Source organism: Leptopilina boulardi, unplaced genomic scaffold (genome assembly GCF_019393585.1).
Source record: "Leptopilina boulardi isolate dan_hultmark-lab unplaced genomic scaffold, ZJU_Lbou_2.1 LbouV2_362, whole genome shotgun sequence".
Classification (NCBI taxonomy): domain Eukaryota; kingdom Metazoa; phylum Arthropoda; class Insecta; order Hymenoptera; family Figitidae; genus Leptopilina; species Leptopilina boulardi.
In genome coordinates, this window is record NW_026137932.1 from 1,479,836 (window position 1) to 1,496,576 (window position 16,741).

General features: G+C 23.7%; 4 protein-coding genes and 1 non-coding gene across 5 annotated transcripts in view; 1 reads left to right on the plus strand and 4 right to left on the minus strand.

The window, feature by feature from the left end:
- LOC127286794 (ankyrin-3-like) overlaps positions 1 to 5,178 on the plus strand; it is a 34,415-nt gene extending 29,237 nt beyond the window's left edge. Inside the window, exons 4-5 of the mRNA XM_051313381.1 lie at positions 4,174 to 4,248; positions 5,155 to 5,178. Of these exons, the coding sequence (XP_051169338.1) occupies positions 4,174 to 4,196 (23 nt within the window). The 3' untranslated portion in view covers positions 4,197 to 4,248; positions 5,155 to 5,178. The remainder of the gene's footprint in view (positions 1 to 4,173; positions 4,249 to 5,154) is intronic.
- On the minus strand, positions 1,289 to 3,858 carry LOC127286797 (uncharacterized). Its single transcript, XM_051313388.1, has 3 exons — positions 3,695 to 3,858; positions 1,983 to 2,777; positions 1,289 to 1,890 (listed from the first exon to the last, which is right to left on the minus strand). Exons 1-3 carry the CDS (start codon positions 3,727 to 3,729, stop codon positions 1,437 to 1,439), a joined length of 1,284 nt encoding a protein of 427 aa, XP_051169345.1. The 5' UTR covers positions 3,730 to 3,858; the 3' UTR covers positions 1,289 to 1,436.
- On the minus strand, positions 4,063 to 6,212 carry LOC127286799 (uncharacterized). Its single transcript, XM_051313390.1, has 5 exons — positions 6,107 to 6,212; positions 5,872 to 6,015; positions 5,281 to 5,391; positions 4,451 to 4,530; positions 4,063 to 4,237 (listed from the first exon to the last, which is right to left on the minus strand). Exons 1-5 carry the CDS (start codon positions 6,153 to 6,155, stop codon positions 4,109 to 4,111), a joined length of 513 nt encoding a protein of 170 aa, XP_051169347.1. The 5' UTR covers positions 6,156 to 6,212; the 3' UTR covers positions 4,063 to 4,108.
- Positions 6,213 to 6,673: 461 nt separating this feature from the next.
- On the minus strand, positions 6,674 to 10,772 carry LOC127286800 (calumenin-B). Its single transcript, XM_051313391.1, has 4 exons — positions 10,330 to 10,772; positions 8,334 to 8,898; positions 7,505 to 7,617; positions 6,674 to 7,186 (listed from the first exon to the last, which is right to left on the minus strand). Exons 1-4 carry the CDS (start codon positions 10,426 to 10,428, stop codon positions 6,998 to 7,000), a joined length of 966 nt encoding a protein of 321 aa, XP_051169348.1. The 5' UTR covers positions 10,429 to 10,772; the 3' UTR covers positions 6,674 to 6,997.
- Positions 10,773 to 13,747: 2,975 nt separating this feature from the next.
- On the minus strand, positions 13,748 to 13,820 carry Trnak-uuu (transfer RNA lysine (anticodon UUU)). Its single transcript has one exon. It is a non-coding gene; the product is annotated as a tRNA-Lys (tRNA).
- Between the last annotated feature and the right edge of the window lie 2,921 nt (positions 13,821 to 16,741).

Below are 16,741 nucleotides of genomic sequence, written 5' to 3' on the forward strand. Positions count from 1 at the left end.
CATATTGGATCCGCCATTTATGAATTTTGAAAAACGCCACTCGGCATTTAAAAGTATTTATTTTTATAGAATTTTTAAGAACTTGTCCGATTTTTTATATCTAAACCATTTTTGGAGAGATGGGGGGCTTTAGTTGACAAAAAATGCCTCATATATATTATGAATAGAATATAAATACATTATCTCTGAAACATTATTTATTTTAACTATCATTGGAGATATTCAATTTCTTTAAGAAAATGAAAACAGTGACTATTTTAGATTAAACATGTATTTAAACTTGTTAAACGTTATAATTAATCTATTAAATAGATTTCCTTATTCTTTAAATATTGTACTTTTGCTATTTCATGGCGCACTCACACCTTTTTTGGCTGCCTGCCTGCCTGCAGGTTACCATGGCAACGCACGAGTGTGAGTGAGACAGAAAATTTGAATATTCAAATTTTTAAATTTTCTGTCGCACTCACTCTCATGCGTTGCCATGGTAACCTGCAGGCAGCCAAAAAGGTGTGAGAGCGCCTTCACTGTTCATAAATTTTTTAGCATGCAAGCCAAAATAACGCGCGCTTTTTTAAAATAATGAAATTTATTAAATAATAATAAAATAATTGTAATAAATTAAATTATTATGAAAATAATATTACCTTGAATAAAAAAGTGTTTTCAGTTAAAAAAAAAAATTATTCAACAATTATTATTATTTTCAGACAAATTTTACAAATATAGTAGATTATTATTTTTCTGTTTGAAACTTTCTCTATAATTACATGCCTTTTTGCTTTTTGTTTACAATATTTTGAAATATTTAATAAAATAATTGTAATAAATTATGAAACATAAATTGAAAATTAAATTAAATGGACAAAAAATAGAAGCAACAAAGACGGCCAAAGACTATAAAATAAATAAATGGAACAAAAATTTCAAAACATTAATTGTAAATTCAATACAAATTCATTTTTAAAAAAATGAATTGTAAAAAGATATTGAAGAATAAAAATGTTAATAATTACATAAAATAATATATTACAATTCTAATAAATAAAGAAGTATGTACAAATAAAAATACATACTAAAAAAATTCCATCAATAAATAAAATCATTCATTCCATTTTACTTAATCTTCAAAAATATTATTAATAAACATTTCAATAATTTAAACTTCTACAATTTTAGCATTCAGCAAAGTAAAAATTAATAATTATTATTTATCTAGTAAAATATACTTATCTTAAATAAATTTTTTCTTCAATTCATAATTAAAACAAATCAAAATTACAATATATTTTGTATGAATTATAAATATTATTTTATTATTCAAATAAATAATTAAATACACATTATAAATATATATAATTTACGACAGAAAAAAAATTGTCAAAAATATTTTTCTTTTTTTTTTTGCAAAATACAAAACTAATTTTCTACATTCATTAAGATGTTGTAATATAATCATAATAATACTGATCAGCTTTTGTACTTTCTTCCTCTAAACGTTTTAATCTCATTTTAGCGTCATGAATTAAATCTTCAGTTGAACTACTCTCACTGAAAATTGTATTATTTTTTGTTAATTGAACAATTGGATTTATTGGTAATTCTAAACAATTTCTTTTTTCTAATTGTGTTTCTTCCATTTGTCGCGAGAGACGAACTGCTCTCAATGTTAATTGTTCAATTCGTGATTGTTGTTGTTTAATTAAACTATTTAATTCTTCATTTTCACGTTTTAAATTAATAAAACTCTCAAAATCAGTTTGCGTATGCATATCACGATAATCATTTTTTTTTGATATTGGAAATTCTCTTTTTACTTTTAATAATTCATCTTGTAATTTCTTTAAATCAGTCTCAAATTTTCTATAGCTGTCTCTCTCTTTTTCTAATCTGAAAATAAATAATTAATTTAATATTTTATTTATTTATTTTGTCATTAATTTATTAAAATCAATTAATTAATTGAAATTAATAAAACTTACCGATTAGCTTCTTGCGAAAGAAGTTTCTCCTTAACAGAGAGTTCCATATCTTTTTTAATAATTCTTTCTTCCTCTTTACCTCTTTCTTGATGTAAATTTTTCTCCTTTGTTTGTACATTATACATTAATTCCTGAACTTCTTCTAATTTTTTTTGCAACAATAAAAGTTGACGATCAACAAAAATTGCTTGCTCTCTTAATTTATCTTCCTTTTCTTTTAATTCATTATCAAAAATTTCTTTTTGTTTAAATAATCTTTTTTTTGCTGTTGCCAATTTTTCTTCCCTCGTGAATTCTTTATCTGTTTGTGTTGAAATTTCACAAAATATTTTTCCACATTTTTCTTTTTCTTCTTTTTTGGTTTCATTTTTATTAATTAAAGAAAATTGTCGAAGAGAATTTAGAATACAAAGTAATAATGGTTCTTCAGATTCAAAATATTTGGAAATAATTGATAATCCTTCTGATTCGTCAGATTTTATTCCTAATGTATCGAGTGTATGTGATATATAATCTGTTTGTAGACGTTGTTTATTTTCATTTTCACCTGATGTTGTTGATACTTGTCGTGCAAAATTAACAAGTAGTGGAGCTTCACTTGCAAAAACAGATAGTGAACATGCATAATTTCTATCGAAAAGATATTCGGCAATAAGTAAATCGTGAACATATTGTTTTGCTGATTTTGGTCGACTGCTATCGGATTTTAATGATAAATCTTTATTTTTTAAAGCGTTTACCAAATTTTGACGTAAATGAGTTCGAATATTTGATATTATTCCACATTTGTCAAACCTGTGGAATAAATTTTAAATTAAACATTTTTTTTTTTATATAATTTTTACACTTAGAACAAAATTTTTTTTTTTTTTTTGGAACCAAATATATTAACATTTTTTTGTTAATTTAAAAAAAATAATTTGTTCGAACGATGAAAAAATTTGATTGAAACAAATCAATTTTTGGCTAATTGTTTGGTTAATTAATAATAATTAATTAAATTGTTGTATAGTCAATAATTTCAATTTAAAAAAAAATTTTTAATTTTAAATAAATGTTTTTGTATTTTGCACAAATTTCTGAGTATAAAACCGATGAAAAAAATATCATCAATTTAAAAAAAAAGTTATTCAATAATAATTATTTATTTAAATATTAATTGAATAATAAAAATAATTATTTTATATAAATAATAATTACATGTAAGGGAACCTTATAAAGTTAAACATTAATTGCTTACATCGTTTTTAATAAAAAAAAAGTATTAATTATTAATTAATTAAATTACTTTATACCGAATTAAATAATTTTTATTAAATAATTTTTTTTTTAACGGTTTTTGTACTCCAAAATGTGGAATATAGAACAATTTTTAAATTTTTCATAAAACATAAATAATACAATTTTTTTATTAACATTTTATAAATAAACAATTTATTTATTTATTAAAAAAAAATTATCTAAACTAAAAAAAATATTGAAACAAAAATTAATTTTTAAATACTACTATACATATTTGAAAACAGAAATTTTTTTTTTGTTTGTTTTTAAATTGATCAACTGGATCTTGAAAAAAAAAATTTGTTTATTTAAAAAAGCTAAAAATTTCAATTGTTAATTTGAGAAACAAAATTTTTATTTGGCCTAATAAATAAATAAATAAATAGTATTGTATTTTATATAATACATAGCATTGTTGTATTAATACATACCAAGAATAAACCGTCGAATAATAATCGTTTTCCATATTAATTGTCTTTTGTTATACAAAAGATACTAATAAAAAAAATTTTTTTCTTATTAATTAAATAATGACATTAAAGTTCTCAACATACAGAAGATTTTTGTTTATTGTTTATAACTGTCACAACAAAATGTCAAAACAGAAAAATTTTGGCGTCTGCTTGAATTTGAGAATTGCGCATGCGCTCGTTTCATATACGCGCGAAAATTCAAACAATTCGATTATTTCGTTATTTTAAAATTTTACCTCTGTATAATTTATTTTTATTATGAATAATGATAATAATAAATAATAGTTATAATAATAATGATAATAAAATAATAATAATAACAGTAATAATAATTATAATAGTAATATTATTAACATTAAATATAAAAATAATTTAAATAATTTGTATCAATAACAATATAAGAAAAATTATATAGGAATATTGATGAACTTTTGCAGAATTACATGGAGGCATTCCTTGATCTGATACACATGCACATGATTCAATTGTGTGACCATCTATCTAAAAAAATGGTAATTACAAATTATTATTATTTTAACATAACTAAATAATTATTGGATTTAAAAAAAAATTTTTTTCTTTTTTGTGATAAATAAAGTCAAAAAATTATTGTGCTATCATTTTTTGACTTTATTAAAAAAAAAAGAAAAATGAGAAAATTTAAATATCATCAAATTTTTTTTTAAATAAATTTTATTAATGAAAAAAAAATACCTTTTGTGAAAAACATTTTGATGTCACTGCGGATGTTTTATCTTCTATCATTTTCCCACAAAAGTGCGTACTATTGATAACTATATAAAAAGTGATATAAAAATATGATTTTTTTTTTAAACAAATTGTATGTAAAATAATTTTAATAAAAATTTCTAATTATAACTGAATGACGGAGAACATAACCTTAAAATTTTTGTAATTTAAGAGTAATTCCACAATGAAAAAAGGCCACAATCTAAAAATTGAGGTCATTTTAGGGTATTTCCACAATGGAAATAGGACATCATAATTTGGAAATTTAGGTCAGTTTAGGGGTTTAGGGTATTTTAAAAATGCAAATAGGGTATCGTAACATCTCAAATTTAGGTCATTTTAGGGTATTTCCACAATGGAAAAATGGCACATAACCTCCAAAATTAGGCCATTTTAGGGTGTTGCACAATGAAAAAAGGGCATCATAACCTCCGAAATTAGGTCATTTTAGGGTGTTTCCACAATGGAAAGAGGACATCATAACCTCCAAATTTGTCATTTTAGGGTATTTCGACAATGGAAATAGGGCATCCTAACCTCCAAATTGAAGTCATGTTAGGGTATTTCCACAATGAAAAAAGGGCACATAACCTACAAATTTTGGTCATTTTATGATATTTCCACAATGGAAATATGGCATCATAACCTACAAATTTTGGTCATTTTAGGGTTCATGGACAATAGAAAGAGAAGAACATAACCTCAAAAATTAGGACAGAAATCGTAGATCAATAGGCAAACATAACCTCAAAATGAAGTCCAGGTATATAAATAGTATATTATAGTATATTTACCAGCATTATTGTAAGAATATGTATGTTTTATACACACATAACCGGGACTCAAAGTGCAACTATATTTATGTTGATCCTCTATCCATAATTCTTCTGTATTTGGTGGAGTTGCTAAAAATTATTTTTAATATATAAATAAAATTTATTCGAACAAAAAAATTATCAAAGATAAAAAAAATATTTAATTATCAAATAATTAGCTTTTTTTTAAAAAAAAATTTATTTATTAATTTTTTATTTATATCTATTATTTTTAATTAAATTAAAAATTTTGTAAAATGATTTTATTTACATAGAGTTTTATTTAATATAATAAAATACCTCGAAAAGTATGTTTTTTCTATATTTTTTATTGGAAAAATAATTTTAGATACTATTTTTGTAAAACAAAATAAGAATTATATAAAAAAAAATTTTGTTGATTTGTTCAATGAAATTTTTATCTTATAGAAAAAAATTTTTTTTTTTCGTTTAAAGAAAATATAAATATTTTGTGGTGTTTGAGAAAACTTTTTTTTTTGTTTAAAATGTGACTCGTAAATATAATAATTTAAATAATTTTTTTAAAAATTAATTTATAACGATAGTTACGTGTTGTAATAAACGGTTGAAAACATGGATTATTCTTATGATCTTTTGTGCAATTAACTTTTTTGGAATTTTCATCAATCATTGGTCCCAACCATGTAAATTTAAAACAATAAGCAGACGGTTGTTGTGCTAATATTTGCGTATCTGAAGTAAAATAGAAATTAATTTTCACATTTTTTTTTTTTTTTTTGAATAATTGTTAAATTAAAAAAAAACAAATTAATAACATAATTACCTTCGAGTTGAAGAGAAAAAATGAAAATAAACAAAATTATTAAATACATTTCTAACAATAAATTGTCATACACGTTTGAAACTGATAAAATGTTCTTTCACGGTTAATCGAATGATAAGGATTATCTTCTATAATCTATAAAGTTTGTCTATAGATAATTTTTTTTTTTTATTTTCAATTGGAAAATCATTTTTTTTTTATGATTCATAAATGAAAATTTGGTAAAGCTCGAATTTTGCCGAATTATATTGTCACAGAGGAAAAATTGAGGTTTTAAATTGTAGAAATTAAATTTTTGAAGAGGAGGGACCAGTGAAATTTTCTTTGTTGATATTTTTTTCATTATTTAGAATCTAAAATTATTCTATTTAATAAAATTTTTTTTTTCATTTCTTTAGAATTTTTATTCTATAAAAAAATTGAAAATTTTTATTTTTCTTATTTTATACAAATAAATAATTTATTTGAAAAATCGATTTGGAATCATAAAAAACCTAAAAAAAAAAGTTGATGAAAAATAATAAAAATTGTGGAAAATGTTAAATTTAAAAATTATCATCAATTAAATTATTTATTAAAATAAGCAACGTTTATTAAAAGATATTTTTTTTTTTTTTACATATATTAGTGGCACATGGAACGTTAGAGACGAGATTGTTGATTCAAAAAATCATACAATATTTGTCTTAAAAATGAAATATGATTTGATCCATACATATAATAGTAATTAATGATAATAATTATAATAATAATAATTATGGTATAAAATAATTGCACGAGATAAAGAAAAAAATTCCTAGATTTAGAGAAATATTTCTTTAAAAGTTTTAAGTTAAAAATATTTCTATTTTTTTTCAGATCATTAAATTTTTTTAGAAATTATTGTAAAATCTAAAATTCATCATGTCTTCCTAAAGCTTCACCAAAATCAGTTGCTTGCGATCCAACAAAGACATCGTATTTTGCTATTATTTCATCTTTCGTTAATTTTTTATCGCTATCAGCGTCAGCTTCATAAATTAAATGACGCGCTTCAGCTTCGGCATGATCAAAATCCTCAGGTATTATCCAATGTTTCACCTGAAAATGAAAAATGTTTATTGTCTGATATTTTTCAAATTTTTATTTCATAAAATGTTTTTATTTAATTAAAACAGTTTTAATAGAAAAACTTTTAATTAATTAACAAATTATTAAAATTTTCTTATATATTACTATATTTTCTTTCTTCTTGTTATTTTTTTTTTTTCTATTTTTTTATTATTTTTTCTATTCTATTTGTGTCTAATTCTAAACCACGAAAACTATTTAATTTCGATTTATTTTGAAATTAAAAAATCTAAATAAAATTACGAAAAATTTTACTTATTTTTTTTTTTTATATAAGAATTAACTCACTTCTTCAAAATCTAGGAATCCGTTGCCATTTTTATCACGATAGGCAGTGAAATGTTCTTTTTCATTTTTCACCCATTCAGGTTCTTCCTCTTCTCCCTTTTGGTACATATCGCCTGTAAAAATAATTTTAATAAGAATAAGTAATTATTAATTTAAAAAAAAATAAAGAAAGAAAGAATTTTTTGAATTAAAAACAATTAAAATTATCCAGTCTTAAAAATCTAAATATTTTTCTAATTTATTCAAACAATTGTAAATTAAAAAAAAAAAAAAAAAAAATGTAAAATAATTTAATTAGTTACTAAAAAAAATATGAAAAATTGTTTGAATATATTAAAAGAAAAAAAAAATTATTTTTTGTGTGTCAAATAAATAAAAATAAACATTATTAAATAAAATAAAACCAAAAGAAAAACATAAAACATTTAAATTAAATATTTACAGGATAGTTAAATTATTATCATTATAAGATTATTTTCGTTGCTTCAAAGAAATAAAGTTTTTTATACTTTCATGAAGCAATAAAAATTTTTTATACTAGTTTACAAAGATATTTTTTGTTTTTGTTATTAATTCGTCTCATATTAATTGAATTTGATTTCTTTGTATTTTTGTTCGTGATTTAATTTTTATAATTTTTTTTTTTTTTTTTTTGTATTGTTCGACTCCCTAAAGAGGAAATCAGTGTGATTTCGAAACGTTGGAGAAAATATTATTAAAATCCATTTGTCCAAATGTTATCGTTTTTATTATGAAACTAGTTCAAAAATAATTACTTTTTTTTAATTATTTAACTTTAAAAGTTACTTTAGACTATAAAAATCATTACCAATATATTCAGAGAGAGAAATTTTGCCATCATTATCTTTATCAATATCGTGCATTGTTTCCTCAACGACAATATCCCTCATGTGAACATATTCCTCGGGATGAAGAAAAGCGGCAAATTCCTCACGTGAGAGTGCATCGTCTCCATCCTGATCGGCTGCACTCCATCTTCTACGATCGCGTTTCAACATAACAATATAGGAATGATTTTCACTATCCGCATCCTCATTTGTCGAATCATTTTCATCTAAAAATCCATAAATTGCATCCTTATATTTGGTCCATGTTATTGTCTCTTTTCCCTCGGGATTATGTGATTTCCATTGACGATCAATATCATCGAAAATATAACGCTTTTGGGTAAATTGAATCCAATCTTTAAGCTCCTCTTGATTGACAAAGCCATCTTTATCTTTATCAATTTTATCAACAATTATTCCCAATCGTCTTGTACTTTCCTCGGGACTTAATTTATCAAATGTCTTTGCCTCTTCGCCAAGAAATGCATCGTGATCATAAGCTGGATTGTGTTCTGAATTTATAAAATGCTCTTGTTCGCTGAGATCCTGTAAATTATTTTGTTTTGCATGATTATATATTCTAAAAATCATTAGTTAGAATTTTCATTTTATAGAATTTCATTTGTCATATAATTATTTTTTCAGCCGAATTTTTATTTCTTCGAATTAGTATTTTGCAAGAATTTTCATCAAAAACAATTTTCTATATTACAGAATTTTTATATAACCGAAAAATTTACTTCACAGAATTTTTATTTGCTCAAATTTTCATTTCAAATAATAGGCATTTTAAAGAATTTTTATTCGGTAGAATTTCATTTTATTATCTTACAGATGAATTTATAATTGATAGAATTTTCATTTTGTCCGAAATTGTAAATGACCGAAGCAACAATCAATTTTGGCGCGAATTTTAAAAATAAACCAATCACAATTTTATGGATAATTTTTGATTGATTGATTTTAAAAATCGCGCCAAAATCGATTGTTGCTTCGGTCATTTACAATTTCGAACAAAATGAAAATTCTATCAATTGGAAATTCTATTAAATGATTTTTCGGTTAAGTGAAAATTCTATATTAAGAAAAATCGGTTTTATGAAAATTCAATCAAATAATAATTCGTACAAATGAAAATTCATCTGTAAGAATAAAATGAAAATTCTATGCAATGAAATTCTAGCCAATAAAAAATTCTTTAAAATATGCCTATTATGTTAAATGAAAATTCGAGTAAATAAAAATTTTGACAAATAAAAATTCTGTGAAGTAAATTTTTGGTTATACAAAAATTCTGTAATATAGAAAATCGTTTTAATGAAAATTCTTGCAAAATACTAATTCGAACATATAAAAATTCAGTTAAAAAATAATTATATGACAAATGAAATTCCATAAAATGACAATTTTAATTCTTTTCTTTAATTTAAAGAAATACTTTTTTTAATTTCAAACTAAATTTTATTTAAATTTAAAAAATTTTCTTTAAATTAAAGAAGAAATTTCTTTAACGCTATAAAAAAAGAAACATTTTTCTCGCTGTACACGTCTGTAAAATTGCAATAAAAAAAAAAAAAAAAAAAAAAAAAATGCATTCTCATTAAATTCAAAAAGTAAGTCACATAAAAATGTCGATTTTGCAATTGAATTTATATTTTGATTCTGCTAGTCATAAAATAAAATAACAAAATAATTTTTTTTTGTTATAATTTTAAAAATAAATATTTAATTTAATTATAGTATATTTTATTTAAATTTTAATATAAATTGGATTAATATATAATTTATATTTTTATTTTGACAATTTAAAAAATTTTGAGGTTACGTTACGAAAGAATCAATAAATACATGAGTTTTTTTTTTTTTTTTTTTAAATTCACCCTAGATTTATTATTTTATTAAAAAATACCAAATGTCAATATACAATGTGTCAAAAATTGATCAATAAAGTACACAACATTATTAATTATAACAAACCTTATCGATAATCCTTTGTTTTGTCTCATCGTCAGGTCTTGGAACAGCGTCGGCAATCACAATTACAAATAAAATGTTTATTAATATTAATCGTTTCATATTTATAAAATGAAATGTTTTTGATTTAAAAAAAAAAAAGAAAAAGAAAGAAAGACAACAAAACAATCTACTGAGAAAAACACTTGTTTAAACATAAACTACATATACACAAGAAATTGTACAGTCGGTAAATAAAGTTTTTATGTAAACAAAACAAATATACGATTTATTATTTATGTGAATTTTAATCTATACAATGATAATGTTAATTAGATAAATTTTGTATTGTTTCTAAGCATTCGGAGGCACTTGTGTAAGTTCCACATCATCCAAAGTGAACTCTTGTTTCTTACACCCCCAACTTTCCCCTTCCTTCTCGTTCCCTCTCATCGTACACGTGGAAATATAAAAGCTTTTCTTAGTTGTTGAACGCCTCTTGACTGTTCTTCGTCTATTGAAAAAATATGTTAGACACATTTTCTAGGATGTTCGTTCCTACATTTTTCTAAATATAAATTCCCATTATAGATGTGATATATATATATATATATCCCTAAATGTACTACATTTAATATAGTATATATATATATATACTATATTAAATGTACTACATTTAGGGATTGTCAGAATTTAAAGGAAGAAATAATAAAATAAAATAAAAAATTTTTTTTTATTATCCATTCTCTTCATAAACAATTGTTTATGAAATTGTAAACTACATAATTATTTTTTTAATTGTTAAATTATTTAATTGAAAAAATATAAGATATAATTTATATAAATAATATTAATTTTAAATTAGATTAAAATTTATTAAAATTGTCATATAGTAATAAAATTTATTATAACGTGAACGATTATTTCGAATGGAATTTCAAGTAAATTTATAGAAATAATAAATATGTAAAATTTTTATTTAATTTTTTTTAAATTTAATTTTTCAAATATTTTACTAAAAAATTAAAAACTTTCAAACAAATTTGAAAAAAAAATTATTGTAGACTTTAAAAAATAATTATTTTTATTTTTAAAATCCATTTTATATTCCATATATATATATATATTATAAACAGGTTTGATAATTTCAATTCAGTGGAACGCTCCAAATGTTGCGTATAACTGATATGTGACACTTAGGCTGTATTTACAATAAGAATTTTCAGCGTTGTTCGCGAAAGGTACACGTAAGTTACGCGAATGTTTTGCGGAATTGCCAACTACTGGAAAAAAAATTTCGCTTTGTTTTGAACGTGGATACATAACCTCCAAATTAATTTCGGTAAAGGCATCGAATAATAAACACAACTTTATAATATTATATTATCGTTTATTATTATTATTTTAATTATTAATTAATTATTATTATACAAAAATATTAATAATAATAATAATAATAATAATAATAATAATAAATATTAATATTTTTAATTATTAATTAATTATTATTATTATTATTATTATATTATCATTACCTGAAAGTTGACTTTTATTGTTCAATGTTTACGCATACATATTTTTGATTCACCGTAAAATTTATTCATTACAAATTTCAAGAAAATTTTTTTTAGAATTCAATTTTTTAAAAATTCTATAATTGTTACATATTTATATTAATTAAAAGTTTTAAAGGTATGACAAATTAATGACATTCTTTCAATCAGGTGTCGTTACCGAAATTAATTTGGAGGTTATGTATCCACGTTGAAAACAAAGCGAAATTTTTTTTCCAGTAGTTGGCAATTCCGCAAAACATTCGCGTAACTTACGTTTTGCGAACAACGCTGAAAATTTTTATTAAGGATACAGCCTTAGGGCTATGTCACAGTGCACCGATTAGCAGAATAGAATTCAGCCAATCAGGCAATTGAGAAATACCCTGCAATTGCCTGATTGGCGGAAATCTATTCTGTTAATCAAATAATCTGCTTCATAAGAAAAGTAGTTTTCCTAGTAGTTTTCATATTATATATTTATTATATAATAACTATGTTTTTTTAATATCAATTACGTTTAAAATTTTTTAAAAAATGGGAATGAACAATATGGTTCTTTTCCAACTCATGTTTCACGTTTGCGAAACTATTCTGCTTAGGCTTAAGGCACTCTCACTGCTTTTTGGCTGCCTGCATGCCTTCAGGTTACCATGACAACGTACGAGTGTGAGTGCGACAGAAAATTTGAATATTCAAATTTTTAAATTTTTCTGTCGCACTCACTCTCATGCGTTGCCATGGTAACCTGCAGGCAGCCGAAAAGGTGTGAGAGTGCCTTTATATTAGGTAGTTCAAGATGGATGAGGGAAAATCCAAAATGTATATTAAGTATATTAAGATTTTATTTTTAAATAACTATTTAATGCTTTAATAAAAAACGATTTTATTTTTTTTTATTGCATTAAATAGTTCTTTAAAAATAAAAAATAAAATCTTCATATACATAGTTTCGAAAATTTCATCTATATTTAAAAAATTAAAAATCCCATATACTTTCAATGTAAAGTTGTGCACCATATAATCACCATTTTGGATTTTCCCCCCACCCAACTTGAACTACCTAGTAGAGAGTAGAGAGATCATTGTGAGTTAGCCCTGACGAAGATAGGGAATATGACTCCAGTAGTACTTGACAACCCTGCATCGGAACATTTCGTGTGACACGAGTATTTTCCACGAAAAGTAAACAAAGCGATCTTTCTAAATAAATACCGGCGAAGTTCAAAAAGTGAAAGAATAAGTGAGATTAAAATCAAAAAGTGACAAAATTGATAATAATTGTCGATAAGTAGCAATTTTATAATTCGAAAATTTTTATAAATTCATGTATTAGAAAATTTTGTGGGTTACAAAATATTTTTTCGTTTTATAATAATTTAATAAATGTAATTTAATTATGCTGTCAAAATATTATGTAAATAAATTTCAAAATTATATTTGCATGTAAATATTAAGGAAAATATAAGAATGAAAGTAAAATAGATTTTTTATCACTGATTAAAATTAGTTTGTAAATTTCTGTTCTGTTTTTATTGCAGTGTTTTTTTTTTAAATGATTTTAAATTTCCCGCTTTATTTGCCACTCAAAAACTGATGAAATCAAGTGTACGATTATTTTTGTAGTCGCTCAACGACTTCTATATAGTGTTCTGCCTTCAGTTTTATATTGCGTTCCCCCCCACCACAGTGTTTGGTAACACTTTTACTAGTGGAAGCATTAATAGTACGGTTTCACTCAAAAGTCTTGAGAAAAATTAAAAATTTTTTAAAGTGCTTACGCATATTATAAACAAATTCCAATAAGATAACGAATCTGGTAAAAAAAAAAAATAAATAAAAAGCCATTTGAGAAAAATATAAACTTTATCCAAATAGTAAAAAAGAAACGCCCGAACAGGGACTTGAACCCTGGACCCTCAGATTAAAAGTCTGATGCTCTACCGACTGAGCTATCCGGGCCTGTATAAAATGGGTCCCTTAATATGTTGGAAGGAGTGGGACAAAAGCAAATAAAATTCTATAGTAAAAAAAAAAATATTTTAAGTAAAAAAAAACAATTAATATTTTCTTTTATACTTTTGTGAACAGTGCCACGTCTCCTTGTTTTCAATCGAGATTCTCAAGAGTTTTCTCTACTTTCTTAGCGCTCACGCTCATTGAGAGGGATAGAAAGGATAAATGCATGAATAGTGGGGGCAGAGCAGTAAGTGTATATAAAAAGTAAAAATATCTATGCCTTTGAAAGGTTATAACTTGCGTAAAAAAAAAATCGAACGATATTGAATCACCTTGGAGTCAGTAGTTTTACAAAATTTCTAAATTGCTGTACAAAATTTCTAATCATCAAAAAAAAAATTTCGGTAGATGAGTTAAATCACTTCAAGTGAGCATACCTCCGGCCCATTTGTCTGCGATTAAGCTGAAACTTGGTAGAAATGTCTCAAAGGTTAAATAATAATAACGGGTTGCCTACATACAGGGTGTCAAAGTTCAATATTTGTTTTTAGCATTAATTTTCAAAATTATCTAGCTCCTATAATATTGTTCATAGGAAAAAAAATGTATTCCTCGCTCGGTTATAGTTGTACTTTTGTAATTTATATATATATATATATATATAATTTTTGTTTTAAATTAATATATTATTAATATTGTATAAAATTTATTTTAATTTTGATCAGTATCAGTGAAGGATGAAATGACAATTGTTAAATATTAAATGTTTTAATTTATTATAAATATAACAATAATATTAATTATATTATATATAATAATATTTTTTTTTATCTTATATTATATTATCACCGTCCGACACGATTTTGCACACACGAAAAAATCAATGATTTACAGAAACTAGGATCAAAAAAAAGATACCCGTGTCTGGCCGTTTTGCTAGATCAGGTCATTTTTTGCTTTTAGGGGTAAAAACAACACTTAAATGAAAGGTGATAGGAAATCTTGTACAAATTAATAATTTTTTATGAAACCTGGTATCTCGGTGTTTTCAGGGTCGCTGATTACGAATCTGATGTCAGATTTTCAAAATTCAAAATGGCGGATCCAATATGGCGGTCGAAATTTATAAATAATAATTATTTTTTATAAAACTTGGTATCTAGGGGTTTTTAAGGTCGCTGAGTACGAATATGAAGTCAGATTTTTAAAATTCAAAATGGCAGATTCAATATGGCGTTTAAAATTTATAAAAGTTCGTCGAATTCACTTGAAACTTGTTACCTGAAGGTTTTTGGGGTTGCTGATTACAAATTTGATGTCGGGTTTTCAAAATTCAAAATGGCGGATCTAATATAATGGTCGAAGTTTATAAATTATATTAGATTAGATTATATTAGATCCGCCATTTTGAATTTTGAAAACCCGACATCAAATTTGTAATCAGCAACCCCAAAAACCTTCAAGTAACAAGTTTCAAGTGAATTCGACGAACTTTTATAAATTTGAAAAGCCATATTGAATCTGCCATTTTGAATTTTAAAAATCTGACTTCAGATTCGTACTCAGCGACCTTAAAAACCCCTAGATATCAAGTTTTATAAAAAATAATTATTATTTATAAATTTCGACCGCCATATTGGATCCGCCATTTTGAATTTTGAAAATCTAACATCATATTCGTAATCAGCGACCGCAAAAACCTCTAAGTAACAACTTTCAAATGAATTGGTGAATTTTTATAAATTTCGACCGCCATATTAGATCCGACATTTTGAATTTTAAAAATCTGACATCAGATTCGTAATCAGCGACCCTGAAAACCCTGAGATACCATGTTTCATAAAATTTTTTATTTTGTACAAGATTTCCTATCACCTTTCATTTATTTATACACACCATTTATACACCAGCTAAAACTTTTTTTGAGTTAAAATAATAAAAAAACTTTCATGTCAATAAATTAAATATGAGCACTTTTTTCATAAAAACTGTAACAGTACTTTCTCAGAAATTATAATCAAAAATGCAATTTCCATTTGGAAAATTAATAAACGCTAAAAAATACACGACCTAAGATTTACCAATCACGAAAATAGCAAAAAAAATTTTTATTAAATATTTAACATATTGATACTGCTTTACTGATTGTGACTGCCCTTTGGTAGATTATGTATTTCAGGTGGTTAGCAACAGCGCCAATCTCCTCCTTTCGGCAAAACTGCGAAACGTCTGGTGACATATATAACCTGCCAAACGGCTGTTATAATGAGTAAAATATGTTATGTTAAAATACTTTTTTTTGTTATTTTCGTGATTGGTAAATCTTAGGTCGTGTATTTTTTAGCGTTTATTAATTTTCCAAATGAAAATTGCATTTTTGATTGTAATTTCTGAGAAAGTACTTTTACAGTTTTTGTGAAAAAAGTGCTCATGTTTAATTTATTGACATGAAATTTTTTTTATTATTTTAACTCAAAAAAAGTTTTAGCTGGTGTATATCTTGCCAATAATCAATTATCCATAAAGGAAAAAGCAGTTTACCTTCTTGTTTTCAAGAAAAGGCTGTTAAAAATTTTCCAAAATTTTAGTTTCAATGTACATGGTGCTGCCTCACTTGGACCTCGCCTTAAAATAAGAAATGTTAAAATTATTAAGTTAAAAACAATTGATTTCAATGACACTTAAAATTAGACACAATATTATTGGTTCCTAACTAAAAATTTAAAAAACAACAATAAATAATAAAACGGATTGAATATATTATTGAAATTTGTTTCTATCAAATTCTATAAACAATAAGTATTTATTTTAATAGACTTTCTATTCAAAATAATTGATAGAATATTATATAATCTACCCAAATTTATGTGGATTCAAAAAAAAACGGATTGAAAAGTATTGAAATATTTTTCTATCAAATTCTA

What these genes read in the sequence shown, in the direction of transcription:
- LOC127286797 (XM_051313388.1), bottom strand. Translation starts at nt 3,729, where the DNA reads ATGGAAAACGATTATTATTCGACGGTTTATTCTTG. An exon ending in TATTCGACGGTTTATTCTTG is followed by an intron (nt 2,778 to 3,694) that starts GTATGTATTAAT and finishes TTTATTCCACAG; the next exon opens with GTTTGACAAATGTGGAATAA. An exon ending in CTTTCGCAAGAAGCTAATCG is followed by an intron (nt 1,891 to 1,982) that starts GTAAGTTTTATT and finishes ATTTATTTTCAG; the next exon opens with ATTAGAAAAAGAGAGAGACA.
- LOC127286799 (XM_051313390.1), bottom strand. Translation starts at nt 6,155, where the DNA reads ATGTATTTAATAATTTTGTTTATTTTCATTTTTTCTCTTCAACTCGAA. An exon ending in TTTTTCTCTTCAACTCGAAG is followed by an intron (nt 6,016 to 6,106) that starts GTAATTATGTTA and finishes ATTTTACTTCAG; the next exon opens with ATACGCAAATATTAGCACAA. An exon ending in ATATTCTTACAATAATGCTG is followed by an intron (nt 4,531 to 5,280) that starts GTAAATATACTA and finishes CTTTTTATATAG; the next exon opens with TTATCAATAGTACGCACTTT.
- LOC127286800 (XM_051313391.1), bottom strand. Translation starts at nt 10,428, where the DNA reads ATGAAACGATTAATATTAATAAACATTTTATTTGTAATTGTGATTGCC. An exon ending in AACAAAGGATTATCGATAAG is followed by an intron (nt 8,899 to 10,329) that starts GTTTGTTATAAT and finishes AATAATTTACAG; the next exon opens with GATCTCAGCGAACAAGAGCA. An exon ending in GATTCCTAGATTTTGAAGAA is followed by an intron (nt 7,187 to 7,504) that starts GTGAGTTAATTC and finishes TTTCATTTTCAG; the next exon opens with GTGAAACATTGGATAATACC.